Raw genomic sequence first — 18,609 nt, forward strand, 5'->3', positions numbered from 1 at the left:
ACACGTTTTAAAGTATTGAAATTACAATAAAAGGAACTGTTTAACATCAATTTCTTATCACAGAGTAATTAGTTGATGATCAGTAGGTAAATAGTCATATTTGCGCCGACATATACTATATCAAAAACTGAAATAAATTTATTATAAAACTTTCAAATTTCTCAGTCACTATTTTTACTGTTAAAACGCATATTTAAAACGCATTACAACAACTTATTGAGGTGATATCTCTACTGAAACGAAGGTTGTAAAAAAATTTTTTTTTTTGTAATAGGTATCGAGATTCAGCCAGACAAATCTTTTTTTTTGACATAGACAGATGGAGTACACGGATAAGTGATGGTGAGTAGTCGTCGGCCAGTAATTCTAGAGCAAAGACACACCTACAAGTATCTTCGTCATTGATCCCATTTCATTACATTTTGCGAAATCGAGTAATGTGTCAATCAATTTGGATTCATAAATTCGGATAATTACGTAATATATGTGTTATGTACGTAGGTATTCTAAATAAAAAGTAACTAAAGCATCTGGTGGTTATTTTTTTCGACTTGTAACATTTTGTAACAAACAACCATAAAGTTCGTGCCGTATCTCAGTCGCATCGAAGTGCAAATAAACCCTCAGCAGCGCGACTGACAACGCATCCATATACTCCACACCAATGTTTACTTTGCACCTAATGTATACATTGCCTCGTTGGCCAAGAGTTTAATGACCCTAATAATTGTACCACGGGGTCAAATTCAAAAGTTACTGTATCCTCCGGGTCTGGTTGAGGATAAAACTATTCTTGCTCTTTCAGAAACCACAGACGAAAAGTTTAACTTGATTGAATAGTTGAGTTGGATCTTCATTCGTTTCCTACAAAAACGTTTCCCATAACTTATATATGAGCAAACAATATATCTGATTCCATCACCCACTACGATGCTTGTTAGTGAATAAGCAATAAACAATCAATATTAGTTTCCACCGCCATTCCGGCACATAGTCTTCACTCCTTAGTATCGTATTCATTCTCACACTTTAGCATGTTGACTACGATGTGTGGTGTAAAATTATTTAAGTACAATGGTTACAATATTATTTGGCTAAATCTAATTGAAATTTTGTGCACACATCAAGGACCGTTGGCAATACAATAATTTTATAACTTCGCTCTAAGATCGTAACCAATATCCACAGGATAAAAAGGTGAAGTTAGGTATTCGTTCTATTTGTTACTTATACGCGTTTTTTTTTTCGATCTTAAACTACCATATATCTATATTGGTTTTTATTTATTCATTATTTGTTTTCCTAGCTGCTGTAGAATAGTGCAGCTGAGGGCGGAGAATTCGAGGCTTCGAGCACAGCTTCAAGCACAGCAGCAGCCCAATGATGGCGCAGCGACGCCTTGGGTCGCTGGAGCCCCTCGAGGTCCCCGTCCCCCGGCGCTGACTGGCGACCGATGGCCTGTGCTGCCGCCACCGCGTGTGGCACAGCAGAGGCCGCGTCTCCCGTCGCCGCGCTCTAGGGAGACGACCGCTGCCGAGCGACAGCAAGCACTCGCGGGGCCACGGATGTTGGCTCCGCTACAACCAACAAACTTCAGCCTGGAAGAGGTAATCAGCCGCACCATCCAGGCTGTAATAGAAAGGCTGGGCGGCAGGTTGGCGGCTCTCGAGGCGAAAGTCCCTACCTCGGCTGACGCTAGGCGGCCGGCGGCGTCGGGTGCTTTGGCCGCTCGTCCTGCTCCCGTACGGGCTCCAGTCACCAGGTCGGGCCCGGGACGGGATAGAACCAAGCGAGGGGGTCGCGCTAACGCGAAGCCCTCACTACAAGCACCCCAGTCCCGCCCGCTGCCTCCGCCCCCGTCAGATATGGATGAGGGGTGGAACGTGGTGGCCCGGCGGGGTACCAAAAAGGCCCCACCGGCAGCTCCTCAAACGAGTAGAGCGCCGGTGGCCATGGTGGCTCAGGGTGCATCCCAACAGGGTCGAGCGCCTGTAGCCACCAAGAAAAACAAGAAGAAAAAGAAGTTGCCGCGCGCGCCTCGGTCGGCGGCAGTGGTTCTTACCCTACTGCCAGCCGCTGAAGCCAAGGGCATGACATACAGAGATGTCATTGCCCGGGCGCGTGCGGCAGTTGACCTGGGCGAGATCGGGGCGGAGGAGGAGGGCCTCCGCTGCAGGCAGACGGCCAACGGGGCCAAGCTGCTAGAATGTCCCGGTGCCGATAGTTCCGGCATCGCGGAGCGTCTGGCGGCGAAGCTCCGTATGGTCCTGCCTGAGGAGGAGGTACGGGTGCACAGGCCGGTAAAAATGGCCGAATTAAGAGTAACCGGCCTGGACGACTGCACCACCAGGGATGAGGTGACGGCGGCCGTCGCTGCCCAGGGCAAATGCGCACTGGAAAATGTTACAGTAGGCGAGCCGCGCCGCGGTTATACCGGGGCCAGCTCGGTGTGGGTGCGTTGCCCGGTGGAAGCGGCCGCCTCCCTGGCTGCTCCTCCTCCCGGGAGACCTTCGGGAAATCCGGGCATGCTGCGCGTGGGCTGGATAGCGGCCCACGTGCACTTGCTTGAACCACGCGCCTGGCGATGCCTCCGGTGCTTTAGCACCGGACACGGCCTCGCCAGGTGCACCAGCTCGGTTGACCGCAGTGGTCTGTGTTTCCGCTGCGGCCAGCCGGGACATAAAGCGGCGTCCTGCACGGCTGCCCCGCATTGCGCTCTGTGCGCTGCGGCCGGGCGCAGGGCAAGCCACCGAACGGGAGGCAAGGCGTGCTTTTCGTCCGGTAATAATACCGAACGCAACCGGCGCCGCAAGTCAAAGCGTCGGCAAAACAGAAGGTTGGCCAGAGGAGCACTGGCCACGCTGTAATCCCCGCTGCGGCGCCGGTGCCGGAGGGCGGGGGCAGTGGTGAAGGGGAGGGGGCGATGGATGTAGTCCAACAGTAATGGACCGCACCTATCGCTTCCTCCAAGGAAATCTGAATCACTCCGCCAGAGCTCAGGACATGCTGTCTCAGAGCATGGCGGAGTGGTCCATAGATGTGGCTGTGGTCGCCGAGCCGTACTTCGTTCCCCCGGCAAATGATTGCTGGTTTGGGGACGATGGCGGCCTGGCGGCCATAGTCATAAGAAGAGACGCGGCGATCCCCCCCCTGGCGATGGTGACCAGGGGCCAAGGTTTCGTCGCGGTGCAGTTGGAAGGGACCGTCGTGATCGGGGCGTACTTCTCTCCAAACAGGCCTACTGTCGAGTTCGGGCATTTCCTGGGCGGGATCGGGGCGATTGCTCGCCGCCTCGCTCCCCGTCCAGTGATTCTCGCGGGGGACCTCAATGCGAAGTCTGTCGCATGGGGTTCCCCCCGCTCGGACGCTCGTGGTAGGCTGCTGGAGAGGTGGGCGAACGTGGCCGGCCTCTGTTTGTTGAATAGAGGTTCGGTTGCGACGTGCGTGCGGTGGCAGGGCGAGTCTATTGTGGACGTTACGTTTGCGAGCCCGGCCATCGCGCGCCGTATCCGCGGCTGGAGGGTCTTGGAGGGGGCGCAGACACTTTCAGATCACCGATATATTCGGTTTGATCTCTCCGCCCGCTCCGCAGTCGCGGACGTCCACAGGGACCACCCCCATGGTGCGTCCCGGTCATTCCCCAAGTGGGCACTGAAGCGCCTGAATAAGGAGCTCCTGATGGAAGCCTCTATGGTGGCGGCGTGGGCGCCCATGCGTCCACACCCGGTCGAGGTCGAGGGCGAGGCAGGGTGGTTCCGGGACACGATGTGTCGCATTTGTGATGCGTCGATGCCCCGGATTGGCCCTCGACTTCCTAATCGCCAAGCGTACTGGTGGTCGCCCGAAATTGCGCAACTCCGCGTGGAGTGCGTTCGGGCGAGGCGCGAGTGCGCCAGGCATCGCCGCCGCCGCCTGCCGCGACGCAATGATCCGGTTGCATTCGCGGCGGAAGAGGTCCGGCTGCACGGCGCATTTCGCGTCGCGCAGAGGGCATTACAGCTGGCCATCAGAAGAGCCAAGAACCAACACATGGAGGGTCTCTTGGAGACGCTGGATGAGGATCCGTGGGGGCGGCCCTATCATATGGTGCGCAATAAAATGCGCCCATGGGCCCCCCCGATCACGGAGCGTCTCCAGCCTCAGCAGCTGCGGGACATCGTCTCGGCGCTGTTCCCGCAGGAGCGGGATGGATTTATCGCTCCCGCTATGGACGCGCCGCCGGAATACGACGGTGAAGTCCCTGCTGAGGTGCCCCATATAACGGGGGCGGAGCTCCGTGTGGCCGTACGCAAAATGTGCGCGAAGGACACTGCACCCGGCCCGGACGGCGTCCATGGTCGGGTTTGGGGCTTGGCTCTTGGTGCCCTGGGGGACCGACTCTTGAGGCTTTACAACTCCTGCCTCGAGTCGGGACGGTTTCCTTCATCGTGGAGGACGGGCAGACTCGTGCTGTTGAGAAAGGAGGGGCGCCCGGCGGATACCGCCGCCGGGTACCGTCCCATCGTGTTGCTGGATGAGGTGGGCAAGCTGCTGGAACGTATTCTGGCAGCCCGCATCATCCAGCATCTGGCCGGGGTGGGACCCGATCTGTCGGCGGAACAGTATGGCTTCCGAGAGGGCCGCTCAACCGTAGACGCGATCCTTCGCGTGCGGGCCCTCTCGGAGGAGGCCGTCTCCAGGGGCGGGGTGGCCCTGGCGGTATCACTCGATATCGCCAATGCGTTCAACACCCTGCCCTGGTCCGTGATAGGGGGGGCGCTGGAAAGACACGGAGTGCCCCCCTACCTTCGCCGGCTGGTGGGTTCCTACTTAGAGGACAGATCGGTCACGTGTACCGGACATGATGGGATCGTGCACCGATTCCCGGTCGTGCGCGGTGTTCCACAGGGGTCGGTGCTCGGCCCTCTTCTGTGGAATATCGGGTATGACTGGGTGCTAAGAGGTGCCCTCCTCCCGGGCCTGAGTGTAATCTGCTACGCAGACGACACGTTGGTCGTGGCCCGGGGGGGAGTTTTGCTGAGTCTGCCCGTCTTGCTACCGTTGGGGTGGCGCATGTCGTCGGCAAAATCAGGAGATTGGGCCTCGACGTGGCACTCAGTAAATCCGAGGCCATGTGGTTCCACAGGCCCCGGAGAGTGCCACCTATCGATGCTCAAATCGTGGTTGGAGGCGTCCGTATTGGGGTCGGGGTGCAGTTGAAGTACCTCGGCCTCATTCTAGACAGTCGTTGGACCTTCCGTGCTCACTTTCAGAATCTGGTCCCTCGTTTGTTGGGGGTGGCCGGCGCGTTAAGCCGGCTTCTGCCCAACGTCGGGGGGCCTGACCAGGTGACGCGCCGTCTCTATACAGGGGTGGTGCGGTCAATGGCCCTATACGGGGCGCCCGTGTGGGGCCAGTCCCTGGCCGTGGGGGTAGCAAAGTTGCTGCAACGGCCGCAACGCACCATCGCGGTCAGGGTCATCCGCGGCTATCGCACCATCTCCTTCGAGGCGGCGTGTATACTGGCTGGGACGCCGCCTTGGGTTCTGGAAGCGGAGGCGCTCGCCGCTGACTATCAGTGGCGGGCTGACTTTCGTGCCCGGGGCGTGGCGCGCCCCAGCCCCAGTGTGGTCAGAGCGCGGAGGGCCCAATCTCGGCGGTCCGTGCTGGAATCATGGTCCAGGCGGCTGGCCGATCCTTCGGCTGGTCGTAGGACCGTCGAGGCGATTCGCCCAGTCCTTGTGGACTGGGCGAATCGTGACAGAGGACGCCTCACTTTCCGGCTCACGCAGGTGCTCACTGGGCATGGTTGCTTCGGTGAGTTCCTGCACCGGATCAGAGCCGAGCCGACGGCAGAGTGCCACCATTGTGGTTGCGACTTGGACACGGCAGAGCACACGCTCGTTGCCTGCCCCGCATGGGAGGGGTGGCGCCGTGTCCTCGTCGCAAAAATAGGAAACGACTTGTCGTTGCCGAGTGTTGTGGCATCGATGCTCGGCGACGACGAGTCGTGGAAGGCGATGCTCGACTTCTGCGAGTGCACCATCTCGCAGAAGGAGGCGGCGGGGCGCGTGAGAGACGCGCAAGCCCGCCGCCGTCGAGCGGGGGCCAGGGAGGCGGATATCGCCCAAGCCCTGGCCCTCTAAGTGTTTCGGGTCCCCTTTACACGTCGGTCTGGGGACCGGCAAAGGGGGCCTAAGAAGACGACGTGCAAGCTGCTCTGCACGCGTTTTACGCAAGAGCATCCGGGTGATGGAAGGCCGGCTATCCTCGACCCACGCTGGTTTTGATCCAGCGGGGTATTCCGTAGGATAACCCATTCTAACCGGCGCCATCTAGGCGGGCTCCGGATAGCCTGCCGACCGAGAGGGCTGGTGGTCGTGGCGCCGACGACCACCGGTCCGGCGTCCCGAGGGGGAGGGTGATGGGAGAGATGTGCTCCGCACTAAACGCTTCACTTTCCCCCCTTTGCCTTTTCATGGGTTCTGTCTCATGCGAGGTTCGGACGCGGGTTGTTGAGCGACAGGAGGTTTTAGTCAGTTCGACTCCGACATGCCCCGCCCTTCATCCCCAGGGGAGGGCGGAAGTCCGGCGATTTCCTCCTGACCAAAAAAAAAAAAAAAAAGCTGCTGTAGAAACGCTTAATTATAACGTAAAGGTTTAATAATTAAAATACGCTGCACTTTTAATCGCCATTACTCACTAGAACAACTCCATTACGCGCTGAATCAGCTCTCCGGGGGTTTCACGGCTTTTGACTATCAGACTTAGCCCTAAACGATCCAATTCTGCAGAGCAATAAGCGTTATCGCAACCGAACTGACCCGAGGCTTTTCAGTTACTTTGTAACGCAAACATATGTGGAGATCTAAGTGTTTTTGTACTTTTTGTCCAGATAACAATGTCATTTTCTTCACAGATTTCTTTGATGTTACATGGTGTATATAAAGAAAATTACGAATATGCCATTTTATATCACGCAGTTCCATTCACAGGCAGGTCCTGCGAATCCTGTCCTAGGCTGATAAACGAAGTTGTAATCAATTAAAGCAATGATATTTTATTCAACAATAGTAGCAGCAGTAAGCGAAATTCAATTTGCATTAATATATTTCTCATGTGTCGGATTTTTGTTTCGCACTTAACAAATCCATACCAGTGAACGCAAATCGCAAGCTTGCAAGTCTTTGGAGTCCTGAAATTTTAATGGAAATCTTTGTAATCAGCCCAAGTCTTGATACATAATAATATAATGAAAATGAAATTTAAATGTTCATATTTACTAAATCAGATCTAATAATTAAAAACAGAGGTACTTAAATAACATTTTTTGGAAGTATTGGAAGTCTTTGACTCAATTTAAATCTGATAACTAAATCATCTACTAAATGTTATGAAGAAAACAAATTCAGTTTTCTATTTCGTTTTATATTAATTTCCTTGATTTTTAACGGACACTTAAATTGTTCCCTCAGAATTTCGCCGCATACACAAAAACTCGAAGTGCTTGCGGAAATTATGCGCTACAATGTAATAAAAAATTAAATTTTCTTCGTGAATATTCTTCATTCACTATTGCAAACTCACGGCATTCTAGTTACGTGAAAAACTTTCAAAAACTTTCTCTTTTGTATTTCAATAAAGCCAGCCAAGATCCACATTATTGTGAAAACCACTAAATAAGGACTCTTTATGACACTTGGTCGTCAGATTGAACTCCCTGAGGATACGATAGCAGTAGATATATTTTTCGGTATCGATACGAAGTATTGTACTATGGCCGTTTCTTTAAAGTTATTTGTATTGTGGTTATCGGCGATTCAGTCTGGATCACGGTAATGATAATAACAAGAAATTTCATTAATATCGATTTCAAACAACTTGCGTTCTATTACGGCATGTTCACGAATGAATTTAACAATGAAAGTATAAATCCATGTAATAAAAATCAAACACTCAAAAATAATAGTAATTACATCGTTGTGAGAGTGCGCATTGTGCACCCAAACCATTAGATCAAACATCCTTGCCCGTTTCTATCGCAAAGCATCCCTTTAGGGTTGTATCGTATTAACTATAATACTATTTTAGTTAAAAATAAACTATTATACTTAGACCTCATATCTGCGATAGGTGGAGGCGACATTAAACTTGAGATACTTATAAGTCTTAGTAACTAGTGGGAAAAAAACTAAATCTTTAGAAGAGATCACCACGGCAGTGCTTGATTCTATATTTTTGGAGGTTCCTGCGGGCGGAGGCTAAGTAGTGAGTAGTCAACGTACCTGCCAACCCGTCGCTGGATTCTTGAAGGCTTCAGAATCCAAGGAACGTGACTTGTGGACGACGCGTAATGGCGGCTGTCGGCATGACGGCTTGACATCACATTTATATGTGTTCACAAAAAAAAATGGAGGAGAGAAGCGGCCGCCCCCAAGAAAGAAGAAGAAGAAAGAAAGGATGAAGAATGAAGAGAAGAAAGAAGAGAACGTCCCACCCATCATGACTTCATGCCTGCCATATGCCAACCTGCAGCTCATCACCCCTGCCTCAATAGGCAGAGAGATTCAGTCCGGGCAGAGGGGTTTTCCCGAGGGCCGCTCCGCGCACCCGCAAGGGGCAGCAACGACCCCACGGATAGCGGGTATAACACTTGCGCAAAGACGAGAATGATCGTTCATAAGAGTTCGTAATAGAAAAGTAGCAAAAGGCCATAAAAAATATTGAAATGAAAAACTAGCGGCGGTTGCGTGTACAATGCGCACGGTGCGGTCGGCGATAGTCTTCTTTTTTCTTTTTCTTATAACTGGCCATGCGATAGGTTTTATGTCTGTTCTCATCAAAAAAAGAACCAGTAACAATTTAGCACCGGGTAGCCTCAAGCTCGTTCACACATATAAGCTACTAAAAAAACAAAAATCCTTTCCCTTAACAAACGACAGCGACGTTTCCTACAACTTGTAACACTAAGTCTTAGTTACGTACCTACGAAGCTTTCACCCACGCGTCACACAAAAACAGAATCTCGTCGGACCGTAAATGTTTCACATATTTTACTTACATATTTTATTAAGCTGAAGTGTTGCGTCGCAAATATCACATGACCCAAAATGTAGCAAGCATTTTGACATCTGTAGTGATAGCAAAAAAACGGAACCATTTTAATTTCGTGCTGACCCTCAATCTATATATACGTCTGTCCGTATGTCAGAAGCATTTTTTCGAACAGATTACATTATATAAGTAAACATTTTGAAGATAATAATTTTATGAATCGTAATATAGCAACGTATAGAAGTTGCGCAACCCAATAAGGTCAGGAAATAAGGGTGGCACTCCATGTACCCAAGGTATTCAAAATGTAGTATAGTTAAGTGTATGGATGTGTGTAGCTTATATAAGTTTTTAAATTATATGGGTGCTTTCATACAACTGTTGGTCAGTAAAACAATCGCCCACTGAGTTTCTCGCCGGATCTTCTCAGTGGGTCGCGTTTCCATCCAGTGGTAGATTCTGCGAAGCACTACTCTTGATAGGGCCAGTGTTAGCAACACTCCCGGTTTGAGCTCCGTGAGCTCAGCTACTCGGCCGGTTACGCTGACATAGCCTCTCAAGGTTATCAGCATAGGTAGAAATAAAAGCAAAAAATAATAATTCTAAAGTCGTTACATTGTAAAAAAAATGTTAGAGAATATTTAATTTTGACATTAACGACATAAGTCAATTTTTAACAATAAATGTTCCTTGAAACTACCGAACTGTGTATAGACTAAGTAACAGGGAGATTCCGCTTTGTTTTTGAAGTTCAGTATCGATTTCGGTTGTTATTTTTTTTTTGTACGAAGAGATTACTTATATCCCAGAGGCCGTTTCAATATCACCAACTAGGCGATAGCGAGGACTAAGCCAGGAGGGATGGGATTTGCTAACAACTGCCGAAACTTAAACGTAAAGTCAAATTGTTAATTATCTAAATCTAGCAAAAATTTTGTACCCCTTTTTACGAAAATTGCGCGGACGGAAGAGTGTGAAATTTCCCACACTTATAGAGAATATAGAGAAGGAGTAGAGTGCAGAATGTTAACATTTTTTTTATTATGGTTAAAAGCACACATTAAACCGATAATAAAAACATTACACACACTACCATGTATTTGACATACACATGCATGCATACTATTTGTTTGTGGTCAAACTTTGTCTTGGTCAAATTGTGAATAGATTAAACATTGTTTGTCTTTATTAATATTTTCCTAAAATACCATATATAATGTAGGATACAGAATAATATACTACCAAGGAAAAATGGTAGAAAGCGATTCAAAGCGATAGAAAGCGAAGCAATTATAGTACATTCTTTTTAAATATAATTAGAAAAGTATATGAAAACATACACATTAATCACATAAACCAAGATAAGCAGACGGTCCCCTGTCCTCTTCTATGCGGCACCCAGATCCGATACAGATCACGAGAACACTGCTGTCCGAAGAGAGACTTAAGATTTAAATCTCAGTTGCTACGGTAATACGTAGTATTTTAAAATAACTGTCTTTTCTCGAGTAAATTTCCCTATGTTTTTTGAAATATTAACTTTCAAACACAATGATTTCGATAAAATTTTTGAGGTTCTTTTTGCGTGACCCTCCGACGAATAAACACACAAAAGAAAAGAAAATAGTTGAAGTGAAAGTAATTTGGGGTCAAGTGCCTACATCCAACCAAATTTCGTAGTTTTTTTAAGACCTTTTATTTTATTACCTCATTTGGACGATGCCTGCTCTCGTAGTATTTCACATGAAACTTTTGATTATAATTCACAACCGAATTACAATATAAAAAATATATTATTAACATTAATACACAGATATACATCGGTTAAATCTTTGTTATGATAAGATAAGATGAGATAAATTGATGTACAGATAAGATAAATTAAATATAACATCCCTAAACATTTCGATACAATTTCTAAGATAAAACTACGACATGAAAAACAGCTTAAACCAGTTTTCGAATTTCTCATTTGGAACCGAAAAGATCGTAAATCGCGTTGTTTGTGTAATTTAAGTTAGCACATTTCACATATCAGCACAATGTCTGCTACAAAAAAGGCTTAGAGCTATTTGATCAGATGTACAACATGTATGCCACGTTATTTACAATTGTATTTTGTTAAGCTATTAAGAGCAAAAACAATTGTTTTCTTTTGTTATTATTTGACTTCGCTTTTTGACGTGACAAAGTCTTATAATTCGATGGAGCCGGCTGCACGCACGAAAAAACATGACTCATTGAAGCGTTCCATTTAAGGCTTGAAGTGCAAGCGAGAGCGCGCAACGAGCGACAAAGAGGCACAATCAGCCTCCGCGTTCGGCAGCGTTCGACATCTGTCTCTCTCCTACTTAAGTGAGCGATGCATCCGCGTGGACAGCTGCTATACAATAATACATTTACATGTTTTCGTCAAGTATGAAGTTCAGTGAAAAGTAAATGTGGTGTCAATTGTCCATACAAAATCTATCAAACAAATAAAATTAAAATTTTCTTTTGAAAAATGAAGCCATTCCATCAGTATTTTCTTATGACGTTGTCACGTTCAGCTATCGTCAGTAAACCGACTTTACAGACAACCGTTTTTTTTTTTTCAAAGCAATTACAGGTATGCGATCATTGTATTTTAAAGCTTCGACTACTACTAGTTTCCAATCATCCATCCAATCGTAATATTTCCATACGTGAATTCCCTCCTCTACTCCCCCATCTAATGTGAGTGCGCTAACGCCGATATCTTAATTACTGGTACCCAGTTGAATATTACTACGTCTGCATAAATTGATACCACCGCCCTAAGTGTTTCCACCTCAAATCATAGACGTTTTCCAGTTTGAAATTTCAACATAAAGATCACTGATATTATCTCAAAAATGGTGCCAAGGAATTGAATTAATGTGGTGATATTATGGGATTTCTTACTGCAAAAAAATTGAATTTGTTATATCTGAGAAAAGAAAAATAATAAGAACGTTTTAAAAAAAAAACAGTCAAATTTTCTTCAACAACCCGAATTGTTCAATGTATTATCATTTCTAAAACTTATAAAGTTTAATTTACAACAGCTAAAATGTGTTTCACTCGTATGTCATTCTGAAACAGAAATATTATTTAATATTTCAAAGAAAACTTTCCCTACAACATATTGTGAAAACAAAACACAATATGAAACTAAATTGAATATTTGATAAAAGGATTCGTACGCAGTTGTTCAAGATATTATCCTTTGACATAAGAGAGATCAGATCGATTGCTTTCAAAAAGATTGCGGGTAACGTTGGTATGATGGTCTCACCTTTATTTCACCTTTTATCCCTTAACCCTTCCGGCACATATGGGTTTGAGAACGAGTAGACAGTTCGCTTTTTGTGTCGAGGACAATATGTAAAAAACAAAATGGGACGTTATGTAAATGTATAAATTAGCATTACTAAATACATTTAATGTACGTATTAAATTTAAAACTTTAAATCAAATGCTGAATCGATCTAACTGAATAATTATTCTATCCGTATTTTTGTAAATTCATTTTAGTACATTTCGTTGCAACGGTCACAGCAAGTTAAGTTGTTGTAGCAATTAAAACGTTTGTATAATTATAACAAAAAACATTTCTGTCCTAAATGACATTACTGACTTCAAAATAGACGTACGAGTATATCCAATAAGATCAATTATTGTGCTGTTTTGAACTGTTCTTCACTTGTAAAATGTTTATTTACATCGTAAAAAATGCCCTTTTTTCAAAATGTAAACATTACTGTCACTGGAACATAATAAATACCCTTAGAACTTACTTACCCAAATGTAATATAATTACTTAGAACTAATAAATGTGATAATTTCATCCATAAACTTACTAAACACCGCCTGCGATGACGGTTTACGTAATTAAAATTATAATCCGATTAATTTGAAACACAAACGATTGTAATAGGTTCACAAAATTTTGAATATTGTCTAAAATAGAGCGAGTTTTTACATCCAGAAACATAAGTAGCAGAGCTTTAAAACCAGAACTAGCATTTAGTCAAAACATCACTCACTTCAACATCAATATTAACGTTACTTTCATGCATTTAAAATAAACATTTAAATAACGTATAATATACATATTATAGCAACCCTAACGCCTGCCGCGTCGGCAGCCGCGTCTGATCGCGCGCCGCGACCAATCAGGAGTTCTCGTTGTCGGCTCCCGGCGCGATTCAAAGAGTAGCGACCGAGGAGTTTTCCCTTTGGCAAGCCGCGCGCGCCCCTTTTCGGGCGCCGACAGTTCACCCGCAACCACCGAAGCATACACACGAGAATACGTCCGCACCTCGCTCGCTACCATTCCTTTTCGAACTTGTTTGTGGGACCCTCTGGAGTATTCATACCCAGTGCTCCAGCTGGACAACACAAAACTGGCGCCTCAACGTGGTAAGGAGGACAACACAAAACTGGCGCCTCAACGTGGTAAGGACAACACAAAACTGGCGCCTCAACGTGGTAAGGAAAATCTAGCGGTGAGTCGACGAATCGTACCGGTTTTGCCAATAAAATTGTGAACTCCTGATCATGGTGAACACTCGAAGTGATAACCGTGCTAGCCGAAATCGCAGGGATGATGATGCAACGGACCCGTCGTCTGTCCGCGTCCCGCGATCGGTCTCCCCGAGCGCGTCCGCCGCCCAAGAAAATGGCGCCGGCGACGCCTCGCGCACAATCTACGAGTCCTTTCGAGAAGCATCTACGAGCGCGTCTCCCGCCTGCGAAATCGGCGCCGCTGACGCCTCGCGCTCCAATCACCACAACCGATCCGGCGACAGCCACGTGGCCCCCGCCGAAGCCACCTTCTCAAGCGAGCACGTGTCAACAATAGTAGAGGCACTACAGCGGAGCCAAACAGAGGTTTTGAAATCATTATTTGAAACGATACGGCACAACACATCAACACCAGTGCCCGCATCACATGCACACGCGAACTTCGCCCGATGTACCGCGCGCTTTAGTGGGACTGCAGGTGAGTCGCTTGATGCCTTCCTGGATGCGGCTGAGGCGTATCGCGACTGCTCCGACATCTCGGATGAGAACGCCGTCCGGGGATTGTCCATGATGTTGTGCGGCGACGCTGCCGTCTGGTGGCTGGGTGTGAAGTCCTCCATATCTTCGTGGTGCGATGCCGTATCAGCCCTACGAGACGCTTTCGGTGATCGCAGACCTCCACACCGTATATACGCTCAACTATTCAAACGAGGTCAACAAAACGATGAAAGAACGGACCGTTTCATCGCTGCGACGCGCGCTCTTCTCGCGAAGCTACCTGCCGGCGACCTAAGCGAGAAAGTCCAGCTGGACATGATCTACGGACTCCTCAGCCGCCGCGTACGGGAGAGACTTCGCCGCGACGAAGTAAGTTCATTCGACGTGCTCCTGCAAAGAGCGCGCCAAATTGAAGACGCGACGGACGAACTTCGCTACGAGCACGATGCCTCAAGACCGACGGGAGAATTAGCAAGAAAACCATACGAGTCGACGACCGGCACCGGACGCACCCGCCCTCTGCCAGCAGTAGCAGCGCGCACGGCCGCGTGCGCTCCGAGCGGCGCCGCCCCCGGCCACGAGCCCGCGACGCAGCCGCCGCTTGTTACCGGAACGCCGCGTGTATTTGACTCCGTCGAAAGGAAGCGACGCCCGAAATGTTCGTATTGCCATTTCTTCGGTCACGAGAAGAACCAGTGTCGTAAATTAGATTCAAAACAAGGTGATCAATCTCATACTAACTTATTTAAAAATAAAACTCACTCGAAATCTAGTGAAAGTGAAGTTAAAAGTGATCAGTCATTTTATTGTGTCGATTCAAAAGTGTGTTTTGAATTTGAAAACGACAAATCAGTAAAAGACCATATTCATAGTTCTAATTTAGTGCATGAAACTTGTATACCTATTTTGCCAAATAGTGATGCATGCACTGATACCTACACACAGTATAAACAGCGGCGAATTCCACAAAATTATAATTTTGCTGCCCATAATTCAAATCGTTCGCGGTTTAAGGTTATTGATAACAGTGATAATTCCGATCGACCTCGTATTGATCGCCCAGGTTCTTCTCGAGAAAAGAACCACAATATCACTGCATGCAACACGAAATGCATAACATGTAATCGATCGAGTGACGATAGCCAAAATAATGATAGTCCGAGCGAAAACATTACGCATGTTAACCCTTCAGCCGTCACAACTAAAAATGTTAACTCTTTGGTTGCCGAACGTAAAAATGATAATTTTTTTTTCAACAAAAATAATAATTTGGATATGTTTTCTAGCGTCGACGGACATCTTTGCCGCAATGCCAATACAAACGGGCAATGTCAAACATTAACCTGCGCGGTCGCAGAGGATTCAAATTTTGTTCATCAAAGATGTCCGGGCGACAGTAAGATTTGTATACCATTATTTGAAAATTATTGTGATAAAAACGGGATAAACCCGAATTTTCCGAAATATGGGAATAAGCGTGATGTAATGGGATTTGATTGTTTTTATGGTTGCGGCGGCGATGACGATCTTGCGGGACTCCCTATTGGTCGTGACGTACGGCCGATTTTTAACATAAATATACTGGGTTTTGACGGCACCGCTTTAATAGACACAGCTGCAAAACACTGCATCGCGGGTCATACGCTATACGCTCTCCTCCAGCAGAACAACCACCCTCTCCGCGTTTCCTCTCAACGAGTCAGACTTGCCGACGGTGTGGTGCGCATTATGGACGTTTTTACCACCACACTCGATGTACGCCTAGAGACGACAATTATTTCCACTCCATTCCTCATATTTCCTGAATCCACCAATAATGAAACGTTATTAGGAATAGATTTTATTACCGCAGCTGGAGTAGTAATCGACTTCAAAAAGGAGGTTTGGTTCTTCAGTGATGATGCGATGGTAAAGTATAATCTGTGTTTCGAACCTAAGTCGCGCAAAGTTTCCTGCGCCGCTACAGACATCCTTAGAGATGACGAAGGTACTCACCTTACGCCAGCTGAGCGGCAAGCGCTCGCCGACGTACTGGACAGGCACGCACACATCTTCAGAGCAGGGGGAGGTCCAACTCCGTTTGCAGAGCATCGCAACGAAACAGGTGAGCATACACCAATATCAGTACTCCCATACTGTTTAAATCCTTCGAAGAAACCGCCTGATATTATATTAGGGAAATACCATACCCAAGACCTTACCTGTTACCACGGTAACAAAGACTCCTTACCCAAACCCGTGATTCCTAAGAGGAAACGTGGACGCCCAGTTAAAGCTGTTAATGTCCTAGTCCAGGAGCGAGGGCGTTCTCCAGGACTAGAGGGGGAGTATATAGCAACCCTAACGCCTGCCGCGTCGGCAGCCGCGTCTGATCGCGCGCCGCGACCAATCAGGAGTTCTCGTTGTCGGCTCCCGGCGCGATTCAAAGAGTAGCGACCGAGGGGTTTTCCCTTTGGCAAGCCGCGCGCGCCCCTTTTCGGGCGCCGACAGTTCACCCGCAACCACCGAAGCATACACACGAGAATACGTCCGCACCTCGCTCGCTACCATTCCTTTTCGAACTTGTTTGTGGGACCCTCTGGAGTATTCATACCCAGTGCTCCAGCTGGACAACACAAAAATATTTATTTATTTATAATGGGACTAATTCTAATAAGAAAAAAAATATAGTAAAAATCAAATACAATAATTGAAAATTTTCCCGTGCGGGTTTATTTACCCTAAAAGTGGGTCATTTGAGGGGTACTACAAAAATGGGTTGAATTTCGCTTGCCTGGCCGAAGTCCAACAGCCAAAAACACTCGACGGTCACTTGTCAGAGTCCAAAACGTTCATCCACTTTTTTGTATGAGTTGAAAGCAAAAGCTTACAAAGTTTAATGAAAAATATTTTGTTAGACGTCGAGCTTTCAATGGAGAATTAAATTCTCGTTAAATAATTTAATTAATTACTGGTGGTAGAATATATATTATCAATCCTCACGGGTAAATACTATCTCCTATGGCTATTTTTGAAGGGCGGGAGAGCCGTTGTTCTATACAATTTAGACTTACTTTTCGCGTCTCAAGGTGTGAGGCGCTATCTACATTACGATGTTTACAGAATTTGTTTATCATTTAATACCAGGTAGGTCGTGAGCACGATTACCCATCGAGGCAAAAAAGAACAACACAATCAGTGAAATAATTATCATACGAGGTCCCTATGGCAAAATTACTTTTGATTTGAATTTTAGAAACATTCAAATTACACGTAAAAATACAAATCATAAACATTTGTGATTTTTATTTTTGTTGTGGCTTCGATGCGGATTGCTATCAGACTTTAATAAAAAACTTTTTCTTAGATATAATACATATTACAGTCCATTCCGTAACCGATTTCAACATGCTTCGTGTGTACTTCTTAAATCTCAGCCAAACTTGTACGATATTACAAAGCTTACAGCTTAGCCGTCATTCAGTAGCTTTTATTTAATCAAAATAAACAATTTGTTATCTGTATTTTATTACGCGAGACGAGACGAAAGCTTTGATCTTTAAATAGCCGACTTTAGATAAATTTTAATTCTGTTCACAGCGTTTCAGGATTTATTCTCCCCGCTCATTATTTATCGCAAAATATGCGCCCACCCTTCCCCAACTCAGAATATATAATTATATATTTCTTCAAATCCAAGTTGTTTTTTTAACATTTATATAATTAATTCAGTACAAGAAAATCCTTTCCGCTGATTATTTCTTCCTTCACCTTATCCATTGAAACAAGCTAACGATATCTAAATGTAGGCAAACATGATAACAAGCTATTCTATTTTTACATGTTTGTATGTTATATTCATATATTTTTAGATTGATAATGGTCAGTTTCTCCTAGAATTGAAATTATAGTTTCTTTTTTCATTAAAGCTCGCATTTATTCGTTAATAAGATTATCTGTATTAATACTATTACTGAATTTCTTAATTTTAAAACTATTAAATTGCATACAGAGTATCGTGGAATTGTTCTGCAGTGGACTAATGGCATCAAAAATGTCTACCACAAATTTCTTATAGTCACGGATTCTCTAATAACTTGAAACTTAATTAGCTTGATTTCCTTAAATTTGTCTACTTTCCGTAAAATTGGGATTAACGTAAGTGTACTAACGAGCCTTAGCGAGACTACGTAATAGACCGCTTTCACAGACAAAATCTAATTTGAAACATGAATAGTAAGTGACTTTTTGAACGTCAAAACACATTGTAGCTTAGCTAAACGAGGTCTCATTTCCTCGGTTTCTAAATTTAGAGTGAGGTGGAGCCGGTATGCAAAACGAGGGCCATAATGGAATGGTAAACGTTTCGCTTCGGTGGAAGTGTTTTTAACCAGAAAATGTTTGGGTCTTACTTCGGATCATTGATGGCCCCGCGTGAAGTCCACAACAAAGAACTATTATCACAATGAACGTGGTTCGATACTTCCTTACCGTTCTTTGTATCATTATTTTTTTGGGTAGAAAAGCTTCAACAAATATGTGTTTGTCTGACTGTTTATATTTTCGAGATTT

General features: G+C 45.9%; 1 protein-coding gene across 1 annotated transcript; it reads left to right on the forward strand.

The window, feature by feature from the left end:
- Positions 1 to 13,593: 13,593 nt before the first annotated feature.
- LOC149500159 (uncharacterized) lies at positions 13,594 to 16,689 on the forward strand. Its single transcript, XM_089737476.1, has one exon. The coding sequence runs from the start codon at positions 13,594 to 13,596 to the stop codon at positions 16,489 to 16,491; it is 2,898 nt and encodes a 965-aa protein (XP_089593602.1). The 3' UTR covers positions 16,492 to 16,689.
- The last annotated feature ends 1,920 nt before the right edge of the window (positions 16,690 to 18,609 follow it).

This window comes from Bombyx mandarina, chromosome 23 (genome assembly GCF_030267445.1).
Source record: "Bombyx mandarina strain Sakado chromosome 23, ASM3026744v2".
Taxonomy (NCBI): Eukaryota; Metazoa; Arthropoda; class Insecta; order Lepidoptera; family Bombycidae; genus Bombyx; species Bombyx mandarina.